The 16590-nt window shown below is 45.5% G+C and overlaps 2 protein-coding genes across 3 annotated transcripts in view; both read right to left on the bottom strand.

Annotated features, from left to right (window-relative positions):
• LOC142569399 (uncharacterized) overlaps nucleotides 1-15858 on the bottom strand; it is a 37927-nt gene extending 22069 nt beyond the window's left edge. Inside the window, exon 1 of the mRNA XM_075678610.1 lies at nucleotides 15763-15858. Coding sequence (XP_075534725.1) covers nucleotides 15763-15781 — 19 coding nt within the window. The 5' untranslated portion in view covers nucleotides 15782-15858. The remainder of the gene's footprint in view (nucleotides 1-15762) is intronic.
• Nucleotides 709-7542, bottom strand: LOC142566755 (uncharacterized). 2 transcript variants are annotated; one of them, XM_075677653.1, is made up of 4 exons: nucleotides 7251-7542; nucleotides 6491-6705; nucleotides 4746-4895; nucleotides 709-1018 (listed from the first exon to the last, which is right to left on the bottom strand). In XM_075677653.1, exons 2-4 carry the CDS (start codon nucleotides 6698-6700, stop codon nucleotides 986-988), a joined length of 393 nt encoding a protein of 130 aa, XP_075533768.1. In that variant the 5' UTR covers nucleotides 6701-6705; nucleotides 7251-7542; the 3' UTR covers nucleotides 709-985. The 2 variants fall into 2 exon arrangements, with proteins under 2 accessions (XP_075533768.1, XP_075533761.1); XM_075677646.1 differs by lacking the exon at nucleotides 709-1018 and having other exon boundaries at nucleotides 2907-4895; nucleotides 7251-7541.
• Nucleotides 15859-16590: the final 732 nt, after the last annotated feature.

The raw sequence follows: 16590 nt of genomic DNA, 5'->3' as shown, positions 1-16590 counted from the left end.
GAGGTGGATCAATTGGTAGAGCATCGCACGCGAAATGCGAAGGTTGTGGAATCGTTCCCCACCTGCGCCAAGTTGTTTTTTCATGCACTTTCATTTCCACCAATTTATCCTTTCTTTATTTCATTTATTAAGCACAAGAAATTTCCCCTATGTTGTCCTCGGTGTCAGTGTTTGTTGGCTTCTTATGATATGACTAATAAAAATTGGGGCCCTCGGTTAATTCCCTTTCAACTTCATGCGTGCTGTATACTGAAAACGTCAGCAGTGCATGCTTACAACGGCATGTTTACAAATGCCATGCTTAAATTGCAGTGCCCAGGTGTCTAAAGAGTACTGCTAAACCTTTTAATTATTTGCTTTAGGGCGTGTGTTGCTAGTGTGAAATTAAGGCCGAGTGGTATTGAGAAATCGTGTTTTTAGCGAGAGTTCTTAATGTGGCGCCACTTTCGATTAATTTATTCTGGAGCTTTACGTGCCAAAACCAAGATATGATTATGAGGAACGCAGTAGTGGGGGACTCCAGAAACTTGGGCCACCTGCGGTTGTTTAAAGTGCACTTAAATCTAAGTACGCGGGTCTTTTCGCCCCCTCGAAAGGCTGCCGCCATGGCCGGGATTCGATCCCGCGACCTCGTGCTTAGCAGCCCAACACCATAGCCATTAAGCAACCACGGCGGGTGATTTCACAGCTGTTGGACTTGACTGTGCGTGTGCGTGTGTGTGTGTGTGTGTGTGTGTGTGTGTGTGTGTGTGTGTGTGTGTGTGTGTGTGTGTGTGTGTGTGTGTGTGTGTAAAACAGGGAATTAAGTGATCACTTCGTGCATTTACGTACAACAAGAGAGAGAAATAAATGAGATGCGAAAGGCAGGGAGGTTAGGTAACAATATTATTACATAAGGCATGGGATTACATGTGGCTGTTTTATTGAAATACAAGTTCTGTTAGCTCTTGAAAAAGACAGTGACGGACAACTGATAGATGCAACTTCATGGGGAAAGTACTTCCACTCTGAGGCTGCCCTGAAAACAAAAATGAGGCTGAAAATGTATGAGTGTGGCGACGCGAAGCGTGAAACTTCAGATGAACTCTAGTTTACCGTTGAATCTATCATCTTAGGGCGAAATATAATGCTCACAAAAAGGGCCTGTGTTGCATATCGTATGTGCCTATGAATGACGCTGTGGACAGCGCCCTGAACGCGTCATACTAGGGGGATTAGCGTTGTCTAAGAGTTATCAGAAGTTCCTGGGTGGCACCCGAGTTATCTAAAAGCTTGCGAAGAGTGCCAGAGGGAGGGCGGTTGTTAAGATTACATGAGGGTCTCTAAACGTATCCATGAACCGGGTTTCACAACTGCGATTTGCTGTAATTGAGTTCAAGGGAACTAAAAAGTAACTGGAGGCTGCGCATATATTTTTTTTCCCGGTTTGTTCTTCCTTTACTTAAAACGGGCAATACCAACTCGGCCAGACCATTCCGCTTGCAATCATGGTGCCATTCGTAAGTGTAAAACGTATCAGTTTGATTTATAAGTAATAATGGTGGCTGAGAAATAGTGCATTCCTTCGAGAAAAGGTGCCGCTATTGGCAACCTTTTTACGAAACACACATTCGCTGTGATAGACTTAACTTCAAGCAATAACGATATGTCTAAATATTTTTTTGCGTTTTCTAGTTGTTGCATAACGAGGAAATGAAGTGAGTCTGGAGAACGTAGCTTGTGGTAATTTTTTGTGCCCTTTAGGTGTACAAATAATTTTTTTTTAATACGATGAGCAAAACGAGAACAAGGTGAAAGCAGGAGCCAACGTTTCGACAAGTGGACTTGCCTATTTCAAGGCGACATATGTTCTCCTCGGCACAGTATATTGTCACTAGCACAACAGTTGGCTGTGTAGTGGGCTTGCCGCTTCTGCAGAAGCTGAGGCTATATACAGGGTGTTTTTTTTTTAGCTGCACCAAAGTTTAAAATTGGAAATATGTAAATCACGGTGACGTTATGTGTACCATTCGAGTGTACAGATTGGCGGCCTCTGGATACAGAGCAATTGCCGCAAAAACGCGCGCAATTAGCGAAGTTACGGTAATTAACTTTCTAATAATCAACAATAGGTCGCTACAGCAAATGAGTACTTTGGGGCCCGTCCTCGACACTACCGATCCGAACGATCAAATTTTGAATAGCGGATTTCATGTGTGAGCTGGCGCAAACAATTAGTTCCAGGTTGGGTTCCAGGCAGGCCCCTTGAAACCGAAGCTGGCCGGAAAAAGAGCGTCTGCGTCGTCGATGTCACCGCCCCTCTGCCTTTCGTCACGTCTCCGAGGTCACCGCCGATCCAGCCCGCGAGCAGCTACGGCGATGGCCTAGCGCTTCAATGCCGGCAGTCCACCAAATTTATTTCGTCATTCCGTTGGGCGCCACGTGTCCACTTCCACCGACGAAATGCCGTTTCAGGGGCCCCACGGAATGACGAAGTAAATTTGGCGGCCCGCCGGCATTGAAGCGCTAGGCCAATGCCGTAAACAGCAAGGAAATAACGTTAAGCTGCTCGCGGGGCCGGACCAATGGTGATCTCGGAGACGCGACGAAAGGCAGGGGGGCGGTGACATTGACGACACACACGCTCTTTTTCGAGTCAGTTTCGGTTTCAAGGAGCCTGCCAAAGGGAACTAATTGTTCGCGTAGCTCCCACATGAAATTCGCTATTCAACATTTAATCGTTGGGATAGGTATAGTGTCGAGGACGGGCCCCAAAGTACTCATTTGCTGTAGTCACCTATTGTTGATAATTAGAAAGTGAATTGCTGTAACTTCGCTAATTACGCACGTAATTGCGGACATTGCCCTGTATCTAGAGGCTGCCTATCCGTACAGGCGAATGGTAAACATAACGTTACCGTGATTTATATTTTTCTAATTTTAAAAATTTGGTGCAGCTAAAAAAAAAAACACCCTGTATATAGGCACGGTTCTTCTAAAGGATGGTGAGGGTAAGTTGGGTGGGCGAGGCAATGACCGAGGGTGTGTTAGCGGCGAGGGTGTAGAACTGAAAAGAAAAGTGTGCTGCTGAACGTCGGTGGAGGAATGTGAGGTAATTGTGGAAGGGGTATGGACGACTGGGTGGGGGGGGGGGGAGGCGAGGAGGACATATTCATGAAAAAGGCAAGTGCACAGGTCGAAACGTTGTCTCCTGCTTTCACCTTGTCCTCGTTTCGCTCATCGTCGTGAATTTCCATCTCCTGTAGTTCACGTGTGTTCCCTGGATTTTTTTAATACGTAATAGTTAGTAGATAATGGCGCCTTTGGGCGACGCCGGTTACGCCCTTGCACATCTAACAAATATGCACTAAAAATGAAATAAGCTGGCACAGTGAACAAAAGAAAGGTATGAAGAACGAAAAAGTTAGCGAGATGGCATAAATGTACTAAAAACAGTTCATAACAAAAATTACATGAAACCGAATGGAGCATTAAGTCATCTAACGCAAAAGTAGGAAAGACAACTCAGAAAACAGGTAACAAAACAAACCAAACCATAATGTTCACATAAATACAATAAAAACAAATTACAACAGAGGTCACACTAGAACGTAAAGTCATGCAGCTTTCATAGATACATTAAATACAGAAGACACGAAATCAGGTCACAGAAATTCACATGAATTTGGGTAAAGAAAGGTATACAAACAACAAATAATTTCCAACAATACTGCCCCCTTCCTGAAATCTCTGGAAGGCCGCTAGCGATGTACGTTAATTTGCACTGATTCTGTACTTCGGACAAAGACAGTTCAAATATAAGGCATAATTACTTCGCGTATATTGCAAAAGAATGTGTGCCGTGAGCACTGAGGATTTTCATAGGGTGAACGTTGAAGAACAGTGACACCTCGCTTTTCTCAGGCACACACAGTCATTATATAGACGAATGGGAATTCACTTATCAAGCTTGGACTGCACACTTTTACTCAGTGAACACACACACATGGAGGCGAAGCTACTGTGGTTGTCATTTTGGGGGGAAATGGCATAAGAGCCTTTTCACGGTTACATTTAAATATTTGTGTCTAGGTTCTTCAATATGGTCTTTCAATTCAAAACGCAGATCACAATGTTTCCGTACCTTAGTCGTGGGGCAAACGCAGCACTGCTTTCTTAGCATTTCCACCTTTCTTTGCCCATATGACTTGTTTCGCAGCCGGATTGATGTTTGGTGTATTATTCGTTTCATTGGTAACATTAAGAAATCCATGGTTACCTTTATAGTGCAAGGTCCTTAAAGAAATGACACAAGTGATCATCGACAATACAAAGTGACAGAAAAAAAACAAAATTTGAAAAAGAAGAAAAGAAAGAGATTTCAGCATGAATTGTCGCCGTGACACATCAATGGTCACATGAGTGCCGATATTAACCGCGCACTCCTTTCCTTTTAGACGTGCAATGCTAGTTTACCATTGACCACCATCTTAAAAAGAAATATAATGTTGTCTGATGGCCTACATCATCAAAGTGCATAAACAAACACACCATGCTTTCACAACAGCACACATCGTTCTCTGCGTTTTATGGTGCGGGCGGTCATTTGCGATCTGCATTTTGCTGCTAATACAGGCTGCAGCTTTTGCAGGGAACTTCGTATTTTCTCAAAAGTTAATTGTGCTGCAGACCAGCACATCGTAGTTGGTGTGTTTATACTCTTGACCGCCTAAAGGAATGTACATGCACTTGTGGGACAGTTGGACCTTGCCGACGATCAGCATGCCCTCGTGGCGGGCGCGGCCGATGTAGAGCGGTTCGCCCTCGGAAGTAGTGCCGCCTTGAATGGCTCCGCTCGGCAGCGAGTCATCGGATGCCGATAGCCACTTCAGAGAAGCCCCATCAGAGACAAGCATCTGTAAGAAAGCGGCATCGTTTGTCGTCGTCGTCGTCGTTGTTGTTAAGTAAATATGTCGCTCGCACCCAACATCGAGTATTGGCCCGGAAGTGGATAGATTATTGCGAGTGGTAATCGGAGACAAATTTTCAGGACTATTGATAAAGGGTGAGTGACGTGTAAAGGCGAAATTTTATGTTTTAATGAGAAGAGCAGCAATCCCATACTCGAATCTTCTAACGAAAGAATAAGATCTTCTAAATCCAGGCCAAGTCTTCAAAAGGGAAGTTTCAATGCTCTTCTTCGTGTAATAGCAAAGCGGCGACAACATAGAATTGTTGTATTGAGTCGTCCTTGTTAGAAAAAGAAAGCGTATATGGAAAGGCACGAACCAAAACAGTGTGTAAGTAAGAGATCATGGGAGCGGAGCATTGTGGCAACGTAATATCGTGAGAGAGACCTCAAGCCTCCTGCGAATTCAAATCTTTGAACTTACAGTTGATATATGGTGTATTCATTATGTCTCAAATCATAATTATGCTATCACACTGTAATGAGGGCGCCGCCCGTGGGCTCTGTATTCGTTTTCAAGTCAGGTGTGCTTCCCGGTGTCAAATCGTGGTGATTTGTGCATCGTGCTTTACATACAACGAACGTTTCTAAAGGTCACATTGAACCTGTGTACTGTGTGCGAAAGAATGGAACCAAAGATCTCAGGGGGCGCAAGATTTATGCACAAACAACCAACGGTTCCTGCTCAACCAATATTATTTTCAAGTGTCAACGTGGTCCTATAGGAAAATTGTTAATGAACGAACAAGCTTAAACGTTGGTTTGATTCACTGTATCGGGTGATGGGGCTACCTCACCTCCGTTGACGTACTATCAAAAATTCTACGCTTCATGCCGCAGTACATAAAGCATGTTTTCTACAAATTTGTTTTCTTTTATCACTGGTTACTGTACATTAACTGGCATGACCTCGGTAACGTTTTCAAATCGAAATCATTTGAGAGTTTTTCATAAACGCGCAGTTAGGAAATAACATTGTTAATATTCCTGAACACGCCCGCGCTCGTGATGATTTAGGGGCACCTCATATTACTCCCCAGTTCTAGAATTATACTACTTTACTTACACGTTACAATTCAGATCAGAATGAATTCTTCATACGTTTGTTCAAATTAGAACGCAAACAGCACGCTCATAATACACGCACTGCGCATTACAAGGTGGTACCACAAGCGGGAACAACTTATATATAGACGTTACAATTCGCCTAGTTTGCTAAAATCTCATATAATTGTCGAACAACTTCATTTGCTTTTGTGAACTGTCTTCTTACATATTAGGTATTAATGTTCTACTATGCATTTCCGTCGTATTATATAACGTTCAGTAGTGTAATTAGCGTTTTGTATTCTTCTGTTCGTGCTGATTTTGCAGCAACCCTGTGTGTTGTGCTTTTGTACCGGTATTTTTTGTGTGCACCAAAGGCTGACTGTTTGTGCATGTTTATAGGGGGTGTTTGTCCACATAATCAAGCCTTCATAATTACTTTTTTGTCCGCGCCTACATATATCTTTTGATGACAAAAAATATCTAATTTGATACCTGGTAGTCTTGGTAGCAGTGTTCACACGCGCCATAAGCGACGTAACAGGCACCGCGGGAACGGACCACCTTTCCCGGTATCACGTCGCCATTGTGCACAGCACGCCCCACGAATATGTCCTCGCCTTGCAGGTCCGTGCCTCCTGGCACGGCGTTATGCGGTATGTGCTGTCCGCGGCACTGAACCCAGTGGCAGGGGGGCTTGTACATGGTCGCTGCAATGCAGGCCAAGCTTCTTGTCGCCGGTTGTGGGCAATTCAGTGTACATGAAACCTTAGAACTAGAAGAGTGACGGGTCTGGTGCGGAGTGACAGTGTTTAAATCAATCAACAACCCTGCATGGCTCAGCTGTTCTTCCTGCACGGTGCGCTTCCCGCAACGCTCACGTTCGATGAATAATAATGTACTCTTAATAATACTCGCAGGATGGCGTAGCATGGTGCTCACGTAGTTTTCGCGCGTTGATTACGCCATGGAAACTGCAGCTGAAGGGTAACACTTGAGTTCGGCCCTTGTGACGCATGCTACCAAGCGCGCTGAGCTGAAACTACGTGTGCATGCCGTGACACGATCGAATTTCGGGCCCATTTTTCAACAAATTAGAAACAATAGTCAGCTTTGTAAAATACATGGACATATGTTTTGTTTGTAACCGGCGCGTGCGTTTCTAATACGCTGCTTCGTATCCGATTAAAGAGCTTTCTTGCACCACGCTTGACACGGCTTGAATGGTAGACAGACAGAAAAATCAAAAACTCACCTTCGTATCCGGCTATGACTGTGGCTTGTGCGACGCAACTTGCGACGGAAAAGTGACTCTTTGCAGTGGGCACTAACTTCCCTAAGCAGTAAAGCTGAACGACTGGAAGAGGCCAAGGATATTCCAAGGTATAATCGTTCTCAAAAACGATAGCGCGGAAGAGAAAAGAAACTGTTCGGATAGGCGTGTATGTCGCAGTTCATTGCACGGACCCCCCGTCTTCCTTTGTGGAATTTGCTGCTCTCCGCTTGGGAGGAGCAGAAACCAGGCGGCGCTCGGTTTCACGCAGTGAAAGCGAAAATATATTGATACGTCTCAACAATGTGCCGTGCCCGACACGTGTGTGTGCGTGACAGGTCACCGAAAAACGTTGCACCCGCCATATGCGTATACAAATGAACAGCTGCTTAAAAGTCGTGAAAAGAATGTGGACGCGCGCTCTTAGAGGCAGCTGTCCGCAGCCTGCAGCAAGCGATTTGTTGGAATATGCTTCTCTTTCTTTCCGCGCCTCGCTGAACCCGTCACTGGCGCACGTGAACAGCGCGTGCCGCGGCCGTCGACATTAGAGCGTGGTTGGAATTAAGTTACGTGCACAAGAAACCAGGGACGCGATATTGTAACGATTCTATTGCAAGTCTTAATTTTCGTGCATCGTCAGTGGTCGAAACGGCGCTCTTATTATTACCACTATCGGCCGATTGCGACCTGAGGACGATGGGAAAGGAATGAAATCGAGCGAAAGGAATCGATACATTATACGGGCCCACTCGGCGCAACCTCCGGTGGTGCAGTTCCCTTTCGTGAAGCCGTATTTCTGTTGGTGCATGCACCAGGCAGGCCATGTTTACGCTTGGTTTAGAAAAGCTATTTGACAAGGACATGCCGTCCGGCTGCGCCGATCACCCGGCATGTAAGGTTCCTTACATGCGAACTGATCGCTGCGTGGCAGTGCACTCATTCGGTACGGGCTAATAATAATAATAATAATAATAATAATAATAATAATAATAATAATAATAATAATAATAATAATAATAATAATTCTTATGGCACTATCATATATACACATATTTTTGGCCACAATGGCAAGGGGGTTCGGGGTAAAGCTATATTTCGATTGCTCGACAATACTCTGCAGTCGCAAGTATTTATTTTCAAGGATAAAATATATATAAACCACACGCTTACGCAAAACGGTTCAGCTTTGAAGGTATATTCAACAGGACAGACATCCTATGCAAGTGAATAAACATTGCGCGTCTAAATAAGGAGGGAAAGAGCGTTACCATTTTACAGAAAATTAAGTAAGTTCTCGAAGAAAAAGACTAAAACTATTATCGATGTCCTATTTGAAGCATAATAATAATATAAAGATATCTCCTGAAGTTCACCGTAAGATGACCCACCGTGGCGTACGTTGCGCTGCTAATCTCTGGCCGAGGGCGCGGGGTTGAATTCTGGCCTCGGCGGCCGCATTTCACTTGAAGCCTTCAGGGCACCTGTTCATCCCCAGCCTCCGACATCGCACTTATCCAAGAAGCAGAGCAACAAAAAAAAAAGCTATTCGACAATATTTTTTTCTTCATTTAAGAAGTACAACGCCGCCTCCTGACGGATGTCATTTGACGCGAAGTGAGGATGTTGCACAGCGACTTAGCTGCAGTCATTCGTTTTCTTCCCTCATGCTATAGTTGGAACGGTTCAGTAAAGAAAAAAGTAATGAAGACCATTTGACTACATTCACTTTCTGACGCAGCTTTAGGCTATTTGGTCCTACAGGTACAGAATGTTCTCAACATATTCCATCGCGTGCCGTTTCAGAAGTTGATCGTCTTGCAAACCAACACGTCGTAGTCGATGTAGTGGTGCTCGCGGGTCGTACAGGCACCTGTGCTACGGGTGCACCTTGCCGTGGTGAGCGCGCCGTTGTGGACGACGCGGCCCAGGTATACTTTCCCATTACGCTCGCGATGCGAGCGTAATGGGAAATTTGTGGGTTTTCTCCCCACCGGCGACAAGTTATCTTTCCGTCCACTTTCATTTTCCTTTTTCTCCATTATTTTCTACATTTCAGTTTCAACCACAGCTAAAACGACGCCATTCTCTGTCTTCATTGCATGCTGGATTTGTATAGTCCTGTACATATATGAAGTCAGACGTGTCCTTGGATCCAGTGATTTCAAGTGCTCGAATGATCGGACGCACGAGACGCGTCCTATACCCGGTGAAGGCCGGATCCCGGCCGAATCCTCGGAAAAATAAAATGTTTTCGTTTGGTGCGTTCTATCTATTCAAGCACCATGTATATAAACCCTCGTGTGCCTTCAGGTAGCATAGAAGGTTTATTCGTCAGCTAGCACCATCGGTCTGACGGATGTTCCACATCCGCCGTCATGGCCATGAATGGTGCTGGCTAACCCTTCCGTGGTCAGATCTCGTACACATGCATAAGTACTCAAGAATCTGCACGTGGGAACAGCCTCCGCCGCAGCACAAGGGGTAGTGCAACGCACGTGTAATGGATGCGGACGTTCTGGTTTCGATCACTTTAATTTAACCTTAGCTTATCATTTCTGCACTTCAATTAAACACTCTAAGAACAGTTTACACCCTTTGGCGTGCCCCTTCTGCCACACAACGATAATCGTCATCTGCCTTGATGCGTTTCCTTTCTTTATCGCTGCGAGCCCGGGACTTTCCAGTAACGAACGGCACGCGCGTTATCAGCATAGAACAGTTTACACCCTTTGGAGTGCCCCTTCTGATAACGCGCGTGCCGTTCGTCACTGGAAAGTTCCGGGCTTGCAGCGATAAAGAAAGGAAACGCATCAAGGCAGATGACGATTATTCTTGTGTGGCAGAAGGGGCAAGCCAAAGGGTGTAAACTGTTCTTAGTGTGAAGCTACAAATAACTGCCCCCATGCACTCCTTGGCTTCATATGGCTGTGATTAACAAAAATCCTGTCCCTAAAGATCCCCCTTCTTTTTATATATATATATATATATATATATATATATATATATATATATATATCATCATCACCCTAGTTACGCCCACTGCAGGGCAAAGGCCTCTCCCATACTTCTCCAACTACTCCGGTCATGTACTAATTGTGGCCATGTTGTCCCTGCAAACGTCTTAATGTCATCCGCCCACCTAACTTTCTGTCGCCCCCTGCTATGCTTCGCTTCCCTTGGAATCCAGTCCGTAACCCTTAATGACCATCGGTTATCTTCCCTCCTCATTACATGTCCGGCCCATGCCCATTTCTTTTTCTTGATTTCAACTAAGATGTCATTTACCTGCGTTTGTTGTCTCACCCAATCTGCTCTTTTCTTATCCCTTAACGTTACACCCATCATTCTTCTTTCCATAGCTCGTTGCGTCGTCCTCAATTTCAGCAGAACCCTTTTCGTAAGCCTCCAGGTTTCTGCCCCATATGTGAGTACTGGTAACACACAGCTGTAATACACTTTCCTTTTGAGGGATAGTGGCAACCTGCTGTTCATGATTTGAGAATGCCTGCCAAACGCACCCCAGCCCATTCTTATTCTTCTGGTTATTTCAGTCTCATGATCCGGATCCGTGGTCACTACCTGCCCTAAGTAGATGTACTCCCTTACCACTTCCAGTGCCTCGCTACCTATCGTAAACTGCTGTTCTCTTCCGAGACTGTTAAACATTACTTTAGTTTTCTGCAGATTAATTTTCAGACCCACCCTTCTGCTTTGCCTCTCCAGGTCAGTGAGCATGCATTGCAATTGGTCTCCTGAGTTACTAAGCAAGACAATATCATCAGCGAATCGCAAGTTGCTAAGGTATTCTCCATCAACTTTTATCCCCAATTCTTCCCACTCCAGGTCTCTGAATACCTCCTGTAAACATGCTGTGAATAGCATTGGAGAGATCGTATCTCCCTGTCTGACGCCTTTCTTTATTGGGATTTTGTTGCTTTCTTTGTGGAGGACTACGGTGGCTGTGGATCCGCTATAGATATCTTCCAGTATTTTTACATATGGCTCATCTACACCCTGATTCCGTAATGCCTCCATGACTGCTGAGGTTTCGACTGAATCAAACGCTTTCTCGTAATCAATGAAAGCTATATATAAGGGTTGGTTATATTCTGCACATTTCTCTATCACTTGATTGATAGTGTGAATATGGTCTATTGTTGAGTAGCCTTTACGGAATCCTGCCTGGTCCTTTGGTTGACAGAAGTCTAAGGTGTTCCTGATTCTATTTGCGATTACCTTAGTAAATACTTTGTAGGCAACGGACAGTAAGCTGATCGGTCTATAATTTTTCAAGTCTTTGGCGTCCGCTTTCTTAAGGATTAGGATTATGTTAGCGTTCTTCCAAGATTCCGGTACGCTCGAGGTTATGAGGCATTGCGTATACAGGGTGGCCAGTTTCTCTAGAACAATCTGACCACCATCCTTCAACAAATCTGCTGTTACCTGATCCTCCCCAGCTGCCTTCCCCCTTTGCATAGCTCCTAAGGCTTTCTTGACTTCTTCTGGCGTTACCTGTGCGATTTCGAATTCCTCTAGGCTATTCTCTCTTCCACTTTCGTCGTGGGTGCCACTGGTACTGTATAAATCTCTATAGAACTCCTCAGCCACTTGAACTATCTCATCCATATTAGTAACGATATTGCCGGCTTTGTCTCTTAACGCACACATCTGATTCTTGCCTATTCCTAGTTTCTTGTTCACTTTTTTTAGGCTTCCTCCGTTCCTGAGAGCCTGTTCAATTCTATCCATATTATAGTTCCTGATGTCCGCAGTCTTACGCTAATATATATAATTTCATTGGCGCTCGGATTTGTCAAGGAGGCACGCGTAGAGTTCAACGGAGAGGAAATAATGTATACGTGCGCATCCTAATAGGTAAGGTTGTGCAGTGTGCACTTAGTTGTCGCAAAAACGCAGTACAGTTTGATGTGATTCGTCTGTTTTTTAAACCGGTAGTACGTATATTACAGTAACTGTGCAATGATGCTCCAAAGATCGAGCCTCATGTGCAGTTAGGACGATTGCGAACTGTTGCGGCTTAGGGTGGCGTTAGGGCAAAGAATCCACCATGCCCTTCAAGTGCTTCGACAGGTTCTAGAAATTGAAGGAAAAAGGGTTTATTAACCTATTTACACGGCTCCAGTTACGGAAGCCCACTCCATGCAGGAGCAAATTAAACGTCTCAGTTCACATCAGGACCCTCCGTCCTCCCTCTCGGAAAGTACCCGCTTTTAAACCCGTCGTCTTCCCTAGGCGAGTCGACTATACGGAATATCACGGCTGTCCAGCAGCAGATCACACTCCTCGACTTCGTAGCGATACCACGCACATGCTCACAATAATCCGGAGTAACTCCGCCTCCGTAGAGACTGGTTTGGAATATATGGCAAGAAAGCAACCTGCGCCTCTCAGGTCGTCGACGTTGTTCTCCTCCTTTTCATCCTTCACTCAGGCTGCCAGGCAAAGGATGGGGTGAGGGCCTTTCGTGAGGCCCTTCAAGAGTCGGTGTTCACGCTGCGTTGACCTTTGGATAGGCGCTGATGGATGGGTGGTGGTTCGACTCGTGGCAAACGTCGAAATAACGCCTTGGTGGTGTCGAGACGTAACAATACGCATTCCATTCCTCCGCGGTCTAGGCATGCTTTCTTTATGCAGTTTATAGGACATCGGATAACTGAGATCGCACCGATGCAGAGCTCAAATTCGTTTTGGCCTGCACAGCCATGCCTACAAAAAGGAAGCAGACGCTCGTTCACGGGCCGCGATTTCAAGCCTTACAAGGATGCGCACGTGGTCTCCAGTGCCGGCGCTTGCATACGCTGTGCATCGTCAACGTGACGCCGAGACCATTGTTCGACGTGCCTCCCAGTCCTCGGCTCGAACCTGACTCCAAGCAGCGGCTGACGCTAAGTTCTCGCTCCTGGCGCAGCAGCACGTTCCCATAAACTCGAGTGCAATTCGAGCCGTGCGCAAGCGGCGGGATTGTTGAAAGAGGCGACCGAAGGTGCCCTTGCGCCAAGTGCGGCTGCTCGGACTATCTTCCGTCGCCTCTCCTTGCAAATCATCATCATCATCATCGTCATCATCATCATCGTCGTCGTCACCACCACCACCATCATCATCATCATCTTTTATGTCCACAGCAAAACAAGGGCCTCTTCCAGCGACCTCCAATTAGCTCTGTTTTGCGCCAGCTGACACCATTATATGCCTGCAAATTTCCCCATTTCATCGCCCGACCTAATTTTCTGCCGTCCTCGATTGGATCCTACGCATTACATGGCCTGCCCTTCTCAATTTCTTCCTCTGATTGTCGACTAAAATATCGGCTACCTCCGTTTTCCGTGTAATCTGCGCCACGGTCTTCATGTCTCTTAACGTTATTCCTATCATTTATCGTTCCATCGCTCGCTGCGCCAGTCCTTACCTTCTTCCTAAGCTTCTCTGTCAACCTCCAAGTCTTTGTTATATATATGCTTGTGCCTGTAGCATGTAAATATTGTACACCTTTCTTTTCAAGGACAGCGATAGGCTTTTGATCCTGACTTGGTAATACCTGCCGTGTGCGCGCTCCAACCCATATTTATTCTTTTGTAGATTTCCTTCTACAGAACCTAGCGATCCTGAGATCAGTGCAACTGAAATGCCATTCGAGCAGCTCGCAGTCGACCTCTTCATGTTTTCTGTATTGTTTGACCCCCGCCAGGTAGCGCATGTGTAGCACGAAAAATTCTCATCGCTGTCTAGCTTGTCTTCGGAAGCCGACTCTGCGCGAAGCCGAGCGAGAGGCTCTCGTTCGGCGCGCAACAACGTAAATTTTATATTTCGTTGGAACGTGCGCATTATTCATTCACACCCCTGGGTGTCTATCCATAAGGAATGCGGGCGTCACAGCCGATGCCAAAGCACCGAGGCATGTTGACGCTGCGAAGCACACACGTCGCCCAGCTGCGCGCTGCGCAGTCACAGCGGGCGTTGATCGCGACATCATGTTTCAGCACAACGCGGGAAGCAACGCCGACGGGCATATCCGGTGGGCCGAAGCACGATGGGTGTGGACTGTAGGACGCTTTCCCCAGCAGGCATTCTTCTTCTCAGCAAGAATTACCAGATCTCTGACACTACTGAATTCCGCGACAAAGGCTCTCACTATCGTTTACTTCGAGAAAGTGTAGATTTCAGCGTACATGACCGCTTAAACAAAAGTACCATAATGTAGTGATTAAAAAGAAAGCGTGGGTTACGAAAAAACTTAAAACCTGAAATTAAGAAATTGAGCTTGCCACGCTGCATGCGCGGAGGCCACCCATACAATTCACCTTTCGATGAAATTCAGGGGCCGAATTCACAAAGCTTTTCGTTCGCGAGTGCTGTTTGCCATTGGCTTGCTGGAATGATATATCCAACATCAGTATTGGCGAGAAGTTTTTCTTATGAGCAATTCGAGCGTAAGAGCGTTTTGTGAATATGTGCCCAGCTCCTTGGCTGCTGCAGCAGCTCGTACTATTGATCCGATCACACCCGCGGCCATTCAAGTTGCTGGCACTGTGTTTCAAAGTGCGGCAAAATGAGAACCTGGATCTTTCTAAGCACACAGAATATTTACCTCGAAATTTCTTCTGCTTTTTGTACGCAGAGCGAACCGATAAAGTTTCTTTAAGCTCCTTTTCCCGAGCCCACAAAAGTTATTTATCTTGAGGATTTTTACATTGGAATGGTGTCCATGCAAGGAAACATACATCGTTAACAAAGCTGCCAGACGAACTTAAGACAATGCCCTTTGGGATTACCCGTCAAGACTCCATGAATACCGTCAACCTTCTTTTCCAGTTTAACTGCCCGCCGCCAGCTGAAAGCGAGCGTAATCTGTTGAAACCTGTACAACATAAGACAGCGCGTTAGAACTGAACGAAGGCTCATCCACCATGAATGTGTGATCAAGATTCATTTGTTCTTTCTCTTTCACTCGCCGATCCCCCTCCCCACGTATAGGGTAGCAAACTGGACATCCCTGCTTTTCCTTCCTTCCTTCTCCCTCCCTTGATCCAACATGCCTTCATTGGGGCGCAAGTTGTTATCCAAATTCCCTATCCTATTCTTTCTTCTTGTTGTTGTTTTTGTATTCTGTTTTTTTATTATTATTATTATTTTCATAGGTTGCCACGCGGCGTAACGAGGAAATAAAGTTAAATAAAATCATGCAGACCCGTTCCGTGTACCTACTGCGACAGTCACTTGTGGAAGGTATTGTCCATTAGCACTCACTCATAGTCGTCAGGCTGGTAAGTCCGTTTTCTAACACCCGAACGCGTTTTCACGCCTTCAATAACGGATATCCACTGACGTAGTAATCGTCTGAATTGTCAAGGATGGTCAAGTCAGTGTACTTGCTCAACACTGTGCCTGAAACTTTTGCGCACCCGCTGGTTGCCGTAAAGAAAAGAAGCTCCGCGCCATCGGCACGACGAGTACCATTCAGAAAGGTCGAACTCACCTTGGAAGAAGTTGGCCATTTCGTGCAGAGTGTGAAGCGCTAGTTGTGGGTGAAGTGACTTCTTTTGGCGGAGTGAGGCTTATAAACCTGTCGGAAGATGAGCCGTCGATACGGAGGCGAGAGTTTACGTAGATAAAACGCGGAAACAGCGTCGGCATCCGCTCTCAAACGAACCATTCCCGCTGGTGTGATTACAGCGCCGGTAGGTGCCGCCCGACTATATTCCTCTTTTACGCTGCAGTGTGCATGTTGAACTTCGCACACCGTATTTCACGTAGTGCTGAAAGGTCTGTGCTATCTTTAATATGCTGCCGTGGCGTGGTATCGCTCCTTCAAGAGCGACCATTAGAAGCTGCTGTTTATCGCGACATCTATGAAGGCGTCAATGAGAAGTTGCTAGATTATCCTGAAAAAGACGGATAGTATAATTAGCGAGTTCACCCAATTATAATACAAGCACCTGTTCGATGGTTTTCCTTTCCTATCCTCGCTTATAGAAAGAAAGGCGAACAGACAGAGATTGGATTAAGGTAACAGAAAATGAAAATGTCATAGACGAATATGGGAGCACCTTGAATATGAAATGACAGCAGTCCCCGAATAAACACAAGTTGGCGCACGCAATCCGCACACTATATATATATATATATATATATATATATATATATATATATATATATATATATATATATATATATATATATATATATCCCGAACATCACGGTGACGGCGCAAATTCGCCTGGAGTATCCATATAACTGTTATCGTAATAAGAACCGCGCCTCAACAAGATGACATGCAATGCAGAAGCAAAGGAGAAGAAGCTAT

Source organism: Dermacentor variabilis, chromosome 1, assembly GCF_050947875.1.
Source record: "Dermacentor variabilis isolate Ectoservices chromosome 1, ASM5094787v1, whole genome shotgun sequence".
NCBI classification, from domain to species: domain Eukaryota; kingdom Metazoa; phylum Arthropoda; class Arachnida; order Ixodida; family Ixodidae; genus Dermacentor; species Dermacentor variabilis.
This window is presented reverse-complemented; position numbering and strand designations above follow the sequence as displayed.